Here is an 18,278-nt window from a genome sequence, read left to right as displayed (position 1 = left end):
GCAATTTATTGTGTGTTGTTCTTTATAACTATAACACCGTTATTCTGGGAAGGGGTCCATAGACTTTGTCAATGGTCAAAGGCTTCTGTGCTGCAGGAAGATTAGGGAGTAAGCCTTTGTTGTTGAGCATTGGAGTCCTACACAGGGTGTGTTTGTTTTGGTTATGTGTCGAGAGAAATGTAAGTCACTAGGTATACTTGACCAGAGGTATTCATTATAGTCCTTTTTTTTTTTTTTTTTAAATAAAGTCTCCCTATGGCTTCTGTGTTGAACTGGAAAACAAGGTAGAAGAAAAACTAAGTATCAGACAACAGTAATGGGAATCCAGACAAGAACTGAATTCCATAGGAGGTGGCAGCTTGGACTGTGGTGATAGTAATGAACACATTTCTATGTATTCATTTGGGAGGAAGAGGCTTTACAATTTCCCGATAGATAGATTGAATGTGAGGGAGAAGAATCAGAAAGTATCCATTTTTGACCTGAGCAATGGAAGTGTGGAATTTCCATGGACTCGAGAAAGAAAGTAGTTGGATCAAGTGTGTGTAGTAAAATTGGCATGCTCATTTGACATGCAGTGTCAAATGTTGAGCTAGCATTTGGTGTTATGAGTGGGGAATACTGGAGGAGGTTTTCTCAGCAGAAATTACACATTGGGGAGTCACACCATAGTCAAAAGTCAGTGTGTAAAACTTTGGGCTAGATGGTCATTGTAGCTGGAAAAGATGAACCAGGACTACTCCAGAGGCTGGACCAGGAAGAGATTAAGATAAAGTTTAATGAAAGCTTACAGTGAGGCAGTAAGAAACCCAGGCATCCTTGATAGAGCTAAGAAAGAATGTCAAAGAGGGAGGGAGGATGCTACCTGACACACTGTCTATGTCGGAGCGCAGATACTGCTCTCAACACTGTATAAATACCAACCCTGTGGCTCATAAAGTCCTATGACGGATTCAGAATTATCCCTCATGACAGATGAGGAAACATAGCAGAGAAACTAAGCCCTCGGTTCCCATGCATGTGGATGGCAGAACTGAGATCCAAAGCAGGTCCTCTCAGTCCAGAATCAGTTTTGTCAGTCACAATTGCTCAGATCTTTAAATCACTAATCTGTCTGAGTGAAAGAAACTCCCCAACACTGGTTCAGAACCAGAGCCACACCAAGCCGCCCAACCATTTGTGTAAGCTATTCCACCAATAACAAAAAACTAATTGTAGAAATCATACATATAAACAGAAGGGAAAGTCTCTTATCAATTATTTTTATAAATACAGATTATTAGAACTTTGATGAAGTTAAATTGACTTTACTAAACATATCAAGTTGATATTTACAATAGTATTACAGTAGTAGTGGATAAAAACTTAAAACTTTGTTAAACATACCAAGTTGATAACTATTTTGTCATTGTAACAACATTGCAATGAATACTTGAATCTCAATCTTTGAATGAATTATAAATTTCCTTTGGGGGCATGTTTTCAAAGGAAGACTTATCAAACTCCTCATGCACCTGTTAAGAATTTGCAGTAATTACTAAAGATGGCACCAGTTTCTCTCAACCTATCTCCCTGAGTGTCCTAAGAAATGGAAGGCTATAGTGTCTTCTTCTGCAAATGGTTATCAGTGTAATGCCTGGTTCATACAACACATTCAACAGATGTTACTGATTGTACTAGCAGAGCTCTAGCCACAAGTAACTACCATTTTCTAATTGATAATTATGATAATAAGACTTGTATTTATTGATTTTAGACTTTGAGTTTTATGATTTAAAAGAGAGACATAATAATGGTATGTTGCCATTCCATATATTGCTTGTATATCTTTGATGACCAGCAAAATTGAACATTTGTTCCTATGTCAGTGGGAAAAGTCGACCATGACCATGACTTTCTATTTCATCTGTTACCATAACAACTAAGGCAGTCAGCTGTAAATGAAATGCATGAACTTCATGAGTCTGGTTTCCAGTTTACTGGTTATGAAAGCTTTAGAAGATATACAACCTAAGGCTGAGTATTCTGGTAGCTGGGTGCCTGGATGATCATTCAGCTGGTTTTTGTTAGGGACAACTGCAGATGTAACTCTGGGTATTATCTTAATGAAATGAAATACATGATACCTGAAAGAATAGAAGACTACATATTCCTAAAGATGTAATGGGTTTTAAATGGCCAGATGGAAGGGCTTTCCCACTGGCAGATGAGTTGGTGCTGACTAGTGGTGCCCAGGGCCGCCCGTCAGGAAACTGCTAGCTGAGAAAGAAGGTTTGCAGAGGGCCAGGCTGGCTATAACCTATTTTGTGGCCTCTCTGACTTGTCCAAATGTTAAATACATCAGCTGCAACTCTCCAATGTTCATTCCTTCTATGAGAACAAAGCTCAGATTTGCATATCATAACGTTCCTTTTCTCCTCCTCAGTACTAACTGAGCTGGGATAGTAGTCTGTGTACATTTTGAGGTTAGCTTTTGCAGCTAGGTTTTCTGAGTTCAAATTCTGGCTCTATTGCATGTTACCTTTGTGGCTTTTCCTCTAATATGGAGGTGGTAATGTAATCATGCAATAAAATTCTATGAGGATTAACTGAGATATTAGTATATTTTGTTAAACGTATGGTGTACATTGTCTATATCTGCTATTTGGATGTTCAGTTATATTTGACAGCATTTTCTTCTTTGTGAAACATAAATACCGTGTGTGTTAGAATCAATGGTGGCTTCTAGTTCCACGTTTGTGGAAATGTGTCATTTGCAAAGCATGGAAAACATAGGTTGGCAATATATAAAATCTACCAGATTTTCTTACTAAGAAAGAGTTAGTAATTATCCATTTGATTTTTAATTACACCCAGACTAGAACAACCCCACTAAACTGTTAAAAATATATCTATTGCAAGCTCCTTGTAAAAGAGACCTTAAGGGCAAACCCAAAACCCATAAAAAAACAGTCATCAATGTATAAAATGCCACATGATCTTTGTGTCTTTTGGAGCCTTGCAGGGCTATATTCTATGACTATCTAAAGCTATCTTTTCTTAGTACACCTATCTATCAATGTCCCAGAACCTCAGTCTCTAATTTCCCTTAATGACCATTTGGAATCTTTTTTTTTAATCCTGACTTCTCGATTCCAGGAGAGTTTTCTTCCATTTTAGTCAACTAATGCTATGTGTCTACTTTGTGGACTTTTAAAAATGGTACATTATAAATAACATGCCAGGTTTTTCTCACCATTTTTCATCATTAATGGGTCTTCCTCAGCTTTCTACAAACACATGCCCACTTTCTTCCTTTTACTCCTTGTGTGCTTCTCCTTGTCTGTCTGCACTTTCTTCTCTGGATGTCTTCGATGTTACTGTCTTAATAATGTTTTAATTTCTCTAAGGAGCAGACACCTGGGAAACCCCAGCTCTAGAAGGATTCCAACTCTTATTTCTTCCTACTCTTAATCTGAATTGCAAAAACTGCTAGAAGAAAATTCTGAAACTCCCCAGGTGCTGCCACTCTGAGTCTGTGTTCTCTGGTTTTGTGTGGGCCCTCCAAGCTATACTCTCTGATTACATGTGGGTCCTCTGTGCCATTGTCTCTGTGTCCCCAGTCTGTACTCCACTCTCAGCAACTGCTACTTTAAATACTTTCCACCTCTCCTCAGACACCCAGTTTTCTCCCTCTCCTTTTACTCTGAATATTTGATACCATTTAAAAGCTATAAAGAGTTTTAAAAGTATGCTAGAAAATACATTAAGCTGGCAGTCAAGAGACCTGTCCCCAGCTGAACAACTATATGTACTTTCCTCCCTTGTGTGACCATAAGATGTGATTCCAAGTACATGCAGTTCTGCAGTTTTGTATGTTATTAATTATATGAGTGATTTCAGTATTTATTTCTTAATTTTATTACACGAATTTTGAGGAAGGAGGACTGGACTCAGTAGCCTCAAGGAATTCATCTTTAAATTCTGCAGTCTTATGGTTTTGTTTTGTATGTGCTTAGTGGCACTATTTCTGGGAAGATAAGAACAAATGTCTACCTCAGATACAGAACTGTTGACGTACTAACTTATGGATACTACCAAAGTTCAACTTGGTGAGTCAATAAGTTTTATTGGGGTTACTTATATGGATATATGTAGTTGGAAGTTTTCTGTACCTCCCATTAGTTCCTGTAGCCACTTGTGAAATAACTCTGAGGCTTAATATCAATTACAATTATTTGGCCAATGGCTTTGACATATTACTGGCTAGCTCTCTCTTTTATAAATTAACCCATTTCTATTAATTTCCAAGAGGCTGTGGCTTACCAGTAATGCTCCAGCATGTTACTCCTTCAATGGCTACATGGTGCCTTCCTGACTCCACCTACTTTTTCTCTGTATTTTTATTTGGATTTTCCACCTAGCTATATTTTCCTGGGCCATTGGCCAAATCAGCCTTATTTATCAACTAATAAGAGCAACATATATTTGCAGCATATAAAGGACATCCCATATCAAATATGGATGGGGGTTACATATAGAAACAGCAATAACTCAAACACAGCTGAATCACCAAAGTCCATCCCAGCATGAGTGACAGCTCATGAAAGCTGCAAACCTGGAATGAAGTCCAAAACCTACAGGTGGTTCAACATGTTGGAGAGTGTCCTTTCCAGGTAGCTCAGCTGCTCTGGGCCTTTTCCAGGAAGCTCTGTTTGTCTCTGCATTTTCCAGGGAGCTTACATTGTCTAAGAGTATCTCTCAGAAGTCCTTATTGGTTATTTATGCTTGGCAAGAGAAGGGCCTAGAGAATCTGGTCAGTTTCAGGGACTTCCTAAAGCCCTTATGTTGTTTACTTGTTAGACTTAAAGTAGCTTTCCTGTAGGATGGAATATTTCACTTCCACTTAGAATAACCTGTTGTTTCAATTCCTGTCTAAACATCCCGTGTCTTATTAAGTTTCCCTTCAAAATGCAATGATTTAGTCTGAAAGGAAACTGCTACACTACAGACTAGCATTAATTTGTAGGAGGTTGTTACTTATGCCAATGCCATTTACTGTAATGGTAAATTTACTCCTTTTCAATTGCATTATTCTCAAGCTAGTGGAAGAAATCCCTATGGTATGATTATATCAGAAGGAAGGTAGAAGAATTTGAAGGCACTTAAGTAGTGCTTTTCTCTGTAGTTATTCATAGATGCTAGAATTTCAGGGAAACTGCATGAAGTAAGATAAAAAAAAAAGAGCCTGACTACTATATTTGCTCTTAGTTAAATGCAAGGTCTGCTTTGTGGCTTCATAAGTTGGAGGGAACAAAGCTTGAGTTGTCAAAGCATACCTTTAAAAGTTGAGATGCAAAATAGCCTTCTTATACTATGGTTTGAGAATAAAACAAAGCAAAGCAAACAAATAAAAAAACAATATAATAGTTCTCTATTTTGTCTACCTTACCAAAATCACCTTGATTCAGATATCTCTCTTTGGGGGTGGGATCCAGGCATGAGCCAGGATCAACCTCTGTAGGTTATTCTAATATAAGTCAGCCTTGAAAAACAGTAGAATAGCATGGGGCTAAGGCTTTATGAGACAATAAAATGTGTTGTCTGGTGGAAAAGTTTTGACTTTCACAGTTCCCTGATTGTCTCATTTATGTTCCTGATTCTGAGGTTAATATCGCTGTAGCAAGATCAGAGTTAGTTAGCTGGGTCAGACAGAGTTTCCCACGTGTCTCATTATAGCCTTTGAGGTTACTTTATTTTGCACTATCTTTTAGTAGAATCAGTGAGTGCTTTTCTCTTTGTATGCCCTTGTTCATGGTATTCCCAGCCCCATACAAGAAAGGTGAGTAGAGACTGTCCATATATGAATGTGTTTTTGTCACTAGTGTCTTATTTATCTTGTTCACTTGGAAAACTAGAAATTCCTCACTGAATCAATGGTGAGGAAGTCAGTTATCTTAGGAAGAGCCTATTACTCAGACAAAAAAAAAAAAAAAAAAAAAAGAAAGAAAGAAAGAAAGAAAAAAGAAAAAAATCTTAAAATGTGACCACAAGGAACAACAGCACTATCTAGATTCTTCTTAAAAGGCATGCAAATATGTAGAAACGGTAGTTTCTGGCTTTCCAAAAGAATCTAGTTGACAGTTCCTTCCTGTATGTATGCATTGTCCTGAGTTTCTGCACATTGCTGGCTTGCTGCTTGTGTTTTCCAACAAGAATCCTTGGAAATCGTAGAGTTTCTAGACAAATTATGAACTTCATACACAAGCCAGAAATATGTATTTAGTGTAATTGTATGTGACATATTCCATGACTTCATCTGTTGTTGCTGTAAGTCCACATTCTGAGCACAACTGAACATCCCCTGTTTTTATTTACATATCTGGCAAAACTTTAGGCATAGCGGTGGAGAAGTGGGCCAGAGCATTTATACTTCATTTGTGGCTGGGTCCTCCTGCAGAGTGGTCACTACTTCATTTTATAACCTAAATTATCACGTTGGGTGATTTTTTTTCCCATTTGTCTTAGAGGTTTTTCTCGTCATTGATGTTATAAATGAGAGATGTAGGCTTGAAAATAACATGTCCAAGTTATTTTCACACACACACACACACACACACACACACACACCGTTCTTCAGTTCTGAGTGGTAGAGACGATGCCAATTAAACCTTACAGCAACAGGCAACAATCCAACGAGCAGCTGCAACATGTTATATTTAGGGTACTTTTCCACCATGTGAGAGGCACAAGTAAGTGTCTTTTCTCCCTTAGAAACCTGGGCAGGTAGCCTGGCCTCCTGGGTACTTGCCTGGCCTGATTTAAGAGAAAATTCCGCTCTCATTCCAGTTAGATTTGGCTGACTTTCACCTGCCTCTCCAGAGAGTGACCTTCAACTCTCTCTTCTGAGGTTCATTTTGTCAGTCTTAAATAAAGGGCTTTCAGTGACTGAGTCAAAAGTACAAGCAGAAAAGCAGGCAGCTTCTTCTAAAGTTTGAATATAGTCAGATCCTGCTGATCTATTCTGTAAGAAGAACACAGTCATCTTCTAGTACTGTGTAATTTCATTCTATTTTAGTTTCAACAGTTTCTCATTGACTATTCTGCTATATCTAGTCTCATATAGACTGTATTTTAGTGTACATACATAATTTTGAATGCACCCATTATTACCTATAGAAGAGAATCACAAATAGTTTCAAAATGATATAAAATATAGAATATCTGTATATTATTAAATCTTTCTTCATATTTCTGAGGCTTATTAAGCTAGAATGGAAGTCCCCTTTGCTAAGCCCTATATTTGATTTCTTTGCTGCTTTCTCTAGAGAGGATGAATGATTCTAGCATTTCTTGTGTGGTCATCACCTTGCAGAACTCATTGGAACGCTTTCACGATCTACCTGCATATGTATTCCTAAATGCCGGAGAGCATGGGTCTTCTAAGCTGTATGCAAATGCTATCCCAATATATAAATTTAACAACTATAAAAATATTAGTTTCATCTCTCTTGAAAAATTTTCATCTCCATTTTCACTCCAGTGTTTCAAGGCTCTAATGTAATAGAGAAATGTGGGTGATTGTGAAGATAGACATTCGTATTTTACTCTTAGTGAACCATTGGATTTGTCTGGGTTACTCATAAGAGCCCGGATGAGACAAACACAGATATGATGCAAAGCCTGTCCCAGTCTAAGTGTTTTAATTTTGTTTCTGTTGCTGTGATAAGACCAAAAACAAATTGGAGAGGAAAGAATTTATTTCAGCTTACAGTTTATAGTTCATCTTCATCATGAAGGAAAGTCAGGGCAGGAGCTCAGGGTTGGAACTTACTGGTTTGCGCTTCATGGCTTACTCAGTCTGCTTTTTTATGTCAAGGTTGTACTATCCACAGTGGGCTAGATGCTTCAATATCAACTATTGATCAAGAAAATGCCCCACAGGCTTATTTATAGTCTAATCTAATAGGGGCATCTCTTCTCCCCCCCCATGGAAATTCCCTCATCTAAGAATGATTCTATCTTGTGTCAAGTTGACATAAAAACTAACCAGCACATTGGTCAATAACTCACAAAAGCTCCATTCCTGGAGCTCCCTACAAAACCTGAAGACAAGTCACTGAATTAGAGAGTCTTCTCAGAAATTGCTTATTCATTATACAATACTGTAGAAGGGTCTTGTGAATCCCATCAGTTTCACAAACTTCCTTAACCTTTATATGATTCATTCTGAGACTTGTAAGTTTCCTTTAATTCTTTAGTCTTAAGAATTTACTTCTTCCCTTCAGAAGGGAATGTTTCAAATGGGAAGAAATAATTATATGCCACCACACCCCTTCCTTAATTCTTATATTCTTTCAAACCCCTCTCCTTTATAATGTTCTCTGAGCCCTGGAGAAGGAGTGATGTAAATACATGAATGCATGTTTATTTTTTACTTTTTTATGTGTGCCATATATGCCTGGTTACTGGGACACTGTGCCAAAGTAGGGTCAGTTATTCTTGGGCGCTTGACTGGTTATTATTCAATAACCACTTCCCACACTAAAAGAGTAAGAAGTTTTCCTTCAGGACCTTGGTAGAGAGCCGCAGAAATCTGTGGAAGTAAACACAAAGATTTAGAAAGTATAATGGCAGACACATCACATATAGTTAACAAAAGAATAGCAGATACTTCCCTAATGAAGCATTCTATTATTTTAGGTTCAACACATGATTTATTGATGTAATTCCATGACATGAAATAAAGTCAACATATTGACTCTCATTAGTAGTATGTAACTCAATATACTGTGGAAATCTGTACATTAATCTTACATCAATGGATTTGTGTAAATGGAGGCTGCACTTTCATTTCCCGACAGCCCAGTCCCAAAATAATTACACAGAAGCTTAATATTAATTACAAACCGTTTGACTTATTGCTCAGGCTTATTGCTAACTAGCTCCTACTTTTAAATTAACCTATTTCTGTTAATCTATGTATTGTCACATGGCTGGTGGCTTTACATGTAGTCTGGTACATCTTGTTGCTCCGGCAGCTGACTGGCATTTCTCCAGATCTACCCTTTTATCTCCCTGCATTTTCAGTTTGGCTTTCCCACCTGGCTTTATCCTGCCTTGCTATAGGCCAAATCAGCTTCTTTATTAACCAATGGGAATAAAACACATTCACAGCATTTAAAAAGGATTATCCCACAGCATATTTGCCTCGTTTTACCATTATGTGTGAAATGTGCTGAAGTTCTTGATAAATGCAAGTAATATTTGACAAGATGGCTCAGTGGGTAAAACCACTTGCCAACAAGCTGAGGACCTGAGGTCGATCCCTGGGACCCATAAGGGGAAAATTTACTGTACAAGTTACCCTCTGAGCTCCACACATATACACACCTCATGTGTTATATTGCTATCTCTATATCAAAGCTTCTTAATTAAGATTGCAAGTGTCCTGCCAGATGCCTCCTAACCTTGTTCCCTTGAGACAGGGTTTCTCACTAAACCTGGGAGCTACACTGGCAGCCAGCACCCTTTGTGAGCCTCCTGTCTCACCCCACAGGGCTGCAATACAGGTGGGGTGAGCATGCCTAGGTTTTTGTTTGTTTGTATTGTTTGTGTATGAATGTTGGGTATTTGAATTCATATCTTCATGCTGCACAAGTGATTTCATCTGCTGAGTCCCTCCCCAGACTTCTGAGTCATTCTTATTTTCCTCCTCTTATAGCTTGCAAAACTTTTAATTATTCATTATTTTTTACTCAGAAATGCACTTGGACTACCGTTTATGTCAAAGCTCTTGAGCTTCTAATTTCTATTCCTGTGTTGATTTTAGCATGTCAAATCTTTGTAGTCACTTACTGACAAGTCCTTATTTTAGAAGTGTGATAGTGTCATTTTTATTAACAATGGTTGTTCTTATTTTAGACTTGGTAAGGACTCTGAAAATACTGAAACATTTTCAGTATGTTTTACATTGAAATTTATATTGGATGATGTAGTATTTCTATTGTTGATCTTGTTGTCAGCCTTGATAGTTTGGTTTCTTCATGTTGCAGATTAGAGGTTTGGCTTGAAAGTTCTATCTGAAGAATGATTTGAGGAATTATGTATTTTGCACTCAGTTCACCTGTTCTATGCAAGACCTACAGACTAGAATCTTTTAAGAATGGTGTTTTGGGTGTGAAAATTATACCTGAGTAAATGATGTTATTAAGTTATGAGGTTGTATTTTAAATAATTAACCAATAAAAGGGAACATATTATTTTTTTCTTTGAAAAATAAACCCTTATTTTTACCCTTAAAAAAAAAGAATAGTGTTTTGGGATTCCTCACCAACTTTGCTACAAATGCTGCATGCTCTGAAGTTTAAGGTTTGAAACTTGCTCTTAATCTGTGTCCTCTCTAATCCTGTTTGGACCTTGGTGACGGTCTGTTCAGCTTTCTTTTCCCACCTGGGGAAATGTCCCTCAGTTGGTTTCTGAACTGTAAACACATCCTTAGATTCCTGACCCATAGGGGTATTCAGCCCTGGTAACTGTAGTAACTGTCCTGCCTCCTTCTGGAACCAGGTCCCAGCAAGCTCAGAGCCAGAGGCCCTTGACACCTGACACTACATGGTTGCTTCATCACATTGCTGTCTAGGATGTTCTATTTAGTTACTCACCTGTGACTTAACTCTCTTGCATTATAATTGAGATTGTGGTGATGTATTATTTATGATTTATTAAAGCTCTCCCGAGGGTACAGAAAGCAGAGCTAGCCATAAGCCGCTGAGTCAGGCAATGGTGATACACACCTTTAATCCCAGAAACCATACTAGCTAGCCATAGACCCAGGCAATGGTGGCACACACCTTTAATCCTAGGACTCAAGAGACAAGCAGATGGATTTCTGTTAGTTCAAAGCCACACTGAGCTACTTGAAATTGATCCAGTCCTGAAGAGAAACAGCTCACACAAAGGTGATCTCAGCACTTGGGATCACACGCTTTTAATCCCAGGATTTGAGACATATAAAAAGAAGAAGCAAAGTCAGTCTAGAAGGATTAGTCTCTAGCCATGCTGAGGAAAGCATAGCAGTCTGAGTGAACCCAAGGAGCAGTGCAGTAGGGAACAGTCTGAGGATCACCCCTTTAGTGTGAGCTGAGGTAAGAGGTAAGAGCTACTGGCTGGCTGCTTTGCTTTTCTTATCTTTAGCTTGAAGCTTGAACCCCAATATCGGTCTCTAGGCTTTTATTATTCATGTTACATGAGATGTCAGTGCTGATGTCAAATGCTAGCCTAGAATGCCTAGACATACTTGCCTTTTTTGTAGGCACAGTTAGAAAAATCCTGCGCTCGTTCTGCTTCCTCTCAAATAGCCAACCATATCCATTCTAGCTTTTTGAATGACAAAGTTGTTCCTCAGCTTTGGCTCAGTTCCCCACCCTCATCCCTGGTTCCCTCATCCCTCCACCCACCGAACCTTCAGAAGTTGCTGTAGTACTTGGTAGGTAGTTCCAATGTGTAGTATTGTGACTGCCATCTAGTGACAGAATCAAGTACTTTGAGTTGTCTTTACACTTTGTGTCTAGAAGTGTAGGAAGGAGGTAAGTTTTATCATACTTAGGTTCCTGGAATTCTAAACTCTGGGGGAAGGAGTATTTTAATATGTGAATGGGGTTCCCTAAGCAGTCAGACTATAGCAATGGAACATTAGTAAGCATAGAGAGTTGAGGCTTCTCCTCACCCTTTAATGCTGGTAATTCTTAGGTTTCGACCTAAAGAAATAACAACTGTTCTTGGACAAGGTTAGATATTGACAATTATAATTCTTGAATTATTGTATTTCTCCCATCTGTTGTCCAGTGTTTTCAGGTACAGAAATTAGTATCATTCTTGTACACATAGAAAATGATAATCAACTGGCCCATTTTTCACTTAATACAGCCTCATCCTTTCTGAAGGACAACAGGACCTTTGACCCCTAACCTGATTCAGATGCTGAGACCTTGTGCACACTGCACACACACAAGAATATGTGAATTTTTGTTTTGTTTTGTTTTTTTTCATACACCCTAAGATTTCTAGGACAAACAGGTCGAGTTTCCACGGATGTTTTGAAAATTACTTGAGGAAGAGCAAGGGGAGTGGTTTAGGATTTCCTGGTATTTGAAGGTATGAATGGGGTGAGGGTTCCCACTCATGGGCAGTAATTTGTGTGGTCTGACTCTTGCCAGGTTTAAAGGCTTTCTTGCCCAGTGGCTCTTATATGGAAAGATAGGAAAGAAGGAAGCTTCAAAGTTTGTCAGCAGCCAAACATCAAAAGTGTCAGGCAGGGGACTGGAGAGATGGCTCAGCAGTTAAGAGTTTGAGTATCTATAGCTCTCGCAGAGGACCAGAGTCCAGCTCCCAGCACCCACATTTAGGCAGCTTATACCTGCTCGAAACTCCAGCTCCAGGGGATTGAAATCTAGAATCCATGGGCACTGGACTTATCACACATGCACGAACACACACATGCACATGCATGCACACTCACTCTTAAATACTTCAAATACCTTGCAAGAGGCAGGTGGATCTATGTGAGTTCAAGTCTAGCCTAGTCTACATAGCAAGTTCCAAGTCAGCCAGGGCTATGTACGTCAGCCCTCTATAAAACAAACCAATAAATAAAAAATCCATCCATCCATCAAGCAGAACCTGCATCATACCTTTAGTACCCTGATAGCAACCTACCCACCCTCTGTCCTCCAGCACCAACCACCCTGCTGGCTCTCTTTATCTTTGATTCCTTCCCCCACTGTTTCTGGCAGGTACAAAGGTAGTTGTTTCTTTCCCAGACCACATAGTTAGCTTATGGAGGATGACAGACTCAGCCCTGGCTGCATTCTTTGCTCGCCTAAGTATGCTAAATATAGCAGCTCAAATTTGACTTTATCTTTGAGTTTTGGAGTAAATGGCTTGTGTTTGCTTTATATGACTGAGCATTTTCATCTGCTCTTCAGCTCATCAGAGAATATTTTTCTGCATCCACTCATGGTTGGGTAAATTTGAATTTGTGTTCTGTGAGGGATTAGCATATCCTCCCCATTCCTTATACTCTCAGCTTCTTTATCTTTGACACGTATTTGTAATAGCTTTACTATTATTTTCACTTATTTCTTAATCTACTTTTTTTTCTTAAATTAAATGAACCTTATCTTAAAGCAGTGGCACCCAGACTTTTCCTGTTTGCCATGACACTTTGCCGCTTTCTGTAGCATCCTCCAGGTTCCATGTCAGTAAGCAGTTACATCATGGGAGCATGGATGTGCAAGTCTAAATAGTGCAGGTGGCATATATACTTAGCTTCAGAAGCACCAATTGAATATTCTCCAAGTAAAACTTCGAGGAAGGATCCTTGCCCTTGAAGACCAAAGGATGAGTTTTAAAATGTAAAGATGGGAGTCAGTGGGAAAGGCCAAAAGGAGGCTAAGTAAAGCAGACCAGAACCCCCAGACAGAAATGCAGCAGTGACTCTCAATACTGAGGTAATCAGAAAATTTCTGATTTTTTAATGTAGACGGGAGGTGGGGAAAGGGAGAGGGAGACAGGAGGGGAGGGTGGGAGAAAATTTGTGTGTGTGTGTGTGTGTGTGTGTGTGTGTGTGTGTGTGTGTGTGTGTGTGTGCTGGCTGGTTTTATGTGTCAAGTTGACACAAGCTAGAGTCATCAGAGGGGAAGGACCCTCTGTTGAGGCAATTCATCCATGAGATTCAGCTGTAAGGCATTTTATCAATGGAGGAGGGCCCAGTCCATTGTAGATGGTGCCATCCCTGGGCTGGTGGTCCTGAATTCTATAAGAAAGCAGGCTGACAAGCCAGGGGAAGCAAGCCAGTAAGCAGCTCCCATCCGCAGCATCTGTATCAGCTCCTGTCTCTGGGTTCCAGCCCTGCTTGAGTTCCTGTCCTGACTTCCTTTAATTATGGAAGTGTAAGCCAAATAAACCCCTTCCTCCCCAACTTGGTTTTTGGTCATGGTGTTTCATCACAGCAGTAGAAACCCTAACTAAGGCAGTGAGAGAGAGAAAGAAGGTAAGTAAAATCAGATTTACTAATAAACTGTGACTAGTGGCCTGGAAGTCTGGAGAAAATGGACAGAACCTAACCTCAATCCATGATATTGCTAGACATTAGACCTTACACTGTTCAAGTTGACCCTGCTCCCCCTTGCCCTCAAACCTTGGGATTAAAAGTAGGTAAGATCTCCTTTTTAATTAATTAACTAATTAACTAATTTTTAAACCTTAAAATTTTTCTCATGTATATGGGTGTTTTTTTTTTTTTCCTGTGTATGTATTTGTACCACATGCATGCTTGGTGCATGCAGAGGCCAGATAAGCGAATAGGATTTCCTGGAACTGGAGTTACAAATGGTTGTGAACCACCATATGGGTGCTGTGAATCTAACCTGAAAGAGCAGCCAATGTTCTTGATTGCTGAAGTTGGCATAATATTTCTTTTAACAACTTACAGAAATTCCCAGATTTTTGAGTGATTCTGGTGTTTGGACAAAGCTAGCAACCTTGAAGTATCTAGGGATTCTGATTTTTGCATGTACTTCATGTTTACCCAACAAAAGGAACAAGAGCCATACCAAGAAAACAGTCTCCAGAGTAGATGGCAGGGTTCTCTGGGGCTGAATATTGTCATTGGCATTTATTGCTTGTGGCTTTGGGAAAGTTGTTCAATTTAAACATCTCAGTTTCCTCCTTGGCCACGTGGGCTGATATGACAGGGTCTTCTTCGGAGTCTACAGTGTGTGCTTAGATCTGTTCCTGAGACCAACACTATCAAAGAACAAGACCAGTTTCATATTTACTGAGATAACTTGTATAGTCATCTATAGACAACAGCTATGGTGGACCTGTGCCTTCAATGTTAGTCAAGTTATTTCTGATTCTGCCTTTGGCAAGTTGGAGACACAGGGCAGACACTTGGCAGAAAAGATGCTTCATTACCATGAACAGGTCAAGAAGCCACCAAGGGAAACTTTGAGTTTGATTAAGTGCTTGGTTAGAAGGAACTTTATGGAAGAAGTTCTTGTATATCTTTTTCCCAGAATGTTGGATTCTTCCTCTAAGGAGATTTTGTGTTTTCTGTCTTTCGTGTAAGATGTTCTTTAAAAAAAAAAAGATATCTTGAACTTGCTTTTTTGGTGCAAAATATAAAATATTTTCCTTAATATCCTAGCTTTCATTGAGGGTCTGGTGACTGCAGAGGAATTTGTCACTTTCAAATAATTAGATTCCTCTGTTTCTCTGTCCATTGGGAAAAAAATCTCAGCCACAAAATACCAGGGTTGAGTTCTCTTCATAACTAATGCCAATGTCCTTTGTCTTGTATTTGATATCTCTGCCTCACCATCCTCCCTGAGGATATGCCCCCAAGCTACTCTAAGGTGCTTTCAAATCAAAAACTACAGTGCAGAGGGTTGCTTCCCATAAGGCACATGGGAAACCAACATAGCCTTTCTTCGGGATTATTTGAGAATCTTTTCTTAATTTTTTTATTAGATTTAATGTGTGTGTGTTTGTGTTTATGTGTGTGTGTGTGTGTGTGTGTGTGTGTAAATGTGTGTGAACACGTGTACACATGCCTCAGTGCGTATGTGGAGGTCAGAAGACAATTTGCAGAAGCCAGTTCTTTCCTTTGACGGTGTAGGTTCTGGGGATCAAGTTCAGGTTGTCAGGCTGGGTGACAAGCACCTATATCCACTGAGCCATCTTGCCAGCCCTATGAGGAACCTTTATATTCTGTGCTGTTACCTTCTGAAGTCCGAAATTGCATATCCCATTAATAAAGGCTGCATTTCTTTTTATTACTCTTACTGGCATAAGGGTGTGCTTTCCTCCCACCTGTAATGGTGGTATGCTTAGTCAAAATATTTGCTTAAGGAGGAGACAGATTATGCTTTACTGGGTGTTAGTTTTTCAGTGATCTATTTTGTCAACTTGTTAGAAAGTTAGTCATAATCCTATATGTGGCACCCTTACTGACACATTTCATATAAAATGAATAAATTTACAAGATGGCTGTGTGATGTCTGTTCAGAGGATGGTAGCTGCTTTCCCAAGAGGCATCACACTTTTTCAAGAAGGTTGAATTAACTGATTTCCTTTGACTGCTTCATAGAAAATTGGGTTGACTGGGGTTTGTATATTTATTGTCACATAGGTTGGGACTCTACCTCAAAGTCCATTAGAAAAGCATTTGACAAATTTAAGAGATGGCAAGAAGCCAGTATGCCTGGAATGTAATGGGCTTGTAGAAGGAGTAACAAGAGATGAGAAGAAACAGATCACAAAAAGTCTTTGGGCTGCAGTCCTTGTGTGTGTGTGTGGGGGGGGGCAGGGGTAGAGGCACAAGAGCTTGATATCTGGTGTTTCCTCAATTGATCTTAACCACATTTTTTGGAGACAGGGCTACTCATTGAACCTAACCCTTTCCATTTCAGCCACACTGACTAGTGAGCCCCGAATTCTACTTGTCACCTTGCTCTGGCCCAGCTCTTCAGTTGCAGAAGCATGCTGCCATGCCAAGCTTTTATTTGGGTGCTGAGTGTCTGAACTCAAGTTTCCATGTTTGTGCTGAAAACACTTTAGCCATGGAGCCACCTCCCAAGCCCCTCCAGATAGCAGTCTTAATTCCAAGTTCTGTGGAAAGCCAGGAGTGAGATACAGTCTGGTTCATGTCTTTAATAGATAGCTCATACAGCCGTGGAGAAGACGCAGTGCTTGTTTATTAGAAGGAACAAGGCATCCTCTGGGAAGGAGGATGTAGGGTACTAGAAAGATGGTGGTAGCCCGGATTCTAGCAGTGATTGTTGGGGATATCAACACGTCGTTTGATCTTTGGTATGGTGTAGATAGAGAACACAGCATTCCCACTGGAGCACAGTCCCCACAGGGCTGCAGTGTAGCTAGCTGTAGCCCTCAACAGCTGAACTCCTCATCCATGTTTGAACTGGACCCCCAGCTTGCCTCCTAATGCATGATACCAAATTAGAGGAATAGTCTGTCTCTTGCCATACAGACTTGTGACCGTGAACACATTTGTAAAGAGCTGGTTTGGCCCACAAAAGTGCGTGGTCACAGCATTTTTTGCTTTGTAGATCTCTACAGCATGAATGTTTCTGTGTACAGCATGTACAGCATGAATATTAGCTGTTCTCCTGAAAGTGGAGTTGTCTCCTGTCCTTCCACCTCAGCCAGTGGGATGGTAGTTTCAATATCAGACTACAGCTCCTGTGTACACTCGGGTCATATTTTTGGGATAAATGTCATTTAGATGGAAAGTGGGTTAGAAATTTATTTTTGTCCCACTCTCAGCCTCAATTCTCCTAAGAATCTCTCCTTCAAATGACAAATAGTCTTGGCTTTCTTGGTTGATCAAGAAACTACAAATGGCCTGAATTCATTCGTTTCTTGTTCTTTCTCTCGTTTTCTTTTTTAAACAGAGTTAAAAATAGAGTTCTGTGATCTCAGATAGAAGTTTCTTTTATAACCTCCCTTTACACATCTGTGTTGTTCTCCATGGGGCATGAGCTTTCAGCTCCTTGAAGACAGTCACCTGACCCATTCTTTATCTGGCACTCACATGCCTCTTCACCTTTTAACCCTGCCCTGGCTGCTTGATTTGGCACTTTCCATGATCCAGGCTGTATTGAAGGGAAAGAATCCTCTTTTACCTCCATCCTGGTCATATCTGAACACGATGCCTAACAGCTCTCCTTCCTGTCCACACGTGATATGACATCTTTGGTTGTTTGGAGGGTGGCTGCTGACTGGGGTTCAGGTGATGCACGCTTGAATTTTCTGACTCATTTTGTGCTCCTTTGTTAACTGACTTCTCTTGTGATCTTCCAGAATACCAGGCTGCTATCTTGCATCTGAAGAGGGAGCACAAAGAAGAAATAGAAAACTTGCAGGTATATCTCTTTGATTCTACCGATCTGGCCTTCTGATACTTACTTTTCTCGTGTGCCCATTTAAATATTCCTCTCGAGTTCGGAGGATTTAACCAGATAGCAGCTGCAGCTCCCAGCTGCCAGTGGGCACCATGTGAACATTCTTCTTAGTGTGGAGTGCCTAACTAGATTTCATCTGCAATTCCCAGCTGCCAGTGGGCACCAACCTTATTCCAGGCTGACAGCCTTGGATGTGGTACTTTATAATCTCTGGTTTCTAACGTTGAAAAAACTCACTGTAAATGCCTTTGGCTTTGGCTGGAAGAGTGACTCTGTGTCTTTAAATAAGGAAACAAGAGAGTATTGGGACTT

At 39.7% G+C, this 18,278-nt stretch overlaps 1 protein-coding gene across 5 annotated transcripts in view; it reads left to right on the top strand.

Annotated features, from left to right (window-relative positions):
- Fmn1 (formin 1) overlaps positions 1-18,278 on the top strand; it is a 343,529-nt gene that overhangs the window by 102,306 nt on the left and 222,945 nt on the right. For all 5 annotated transcript variants that reach the window (XM_035446230.1, XM_027422271.2, XM_027422272.2 and 2 more), the window contains one exon: positions 17,866-17,927. In XM_035446230.1, the coding sequence (XP_035302121.1) occupies positions 17,866-17,927 (62 nt within the window). The remainder of the gene's footprint in view (positions 1-17,865; positions 17,928-18,278) is intronic.

Source organism: Cricetulus griseus, chromosome 6 (assembly GCF_003668045.3).
Source record: "Cricetulus griseus strain 17A/GY chromosome 6, alternate assembly CriGri-PICRH-1.0, whole genome shotgun sequence".
NCBI lineage: Eukaryota > Metazoa > Chordata > Mammalia > Rodentia > Cricetidae > Cricetulus > Cricetulus griseus.
The sequence above is the reverse complement of the archived record's forward strand: the minus strand, read 5'-3'. Positions and strand labels throughout refer to the sequence as shown.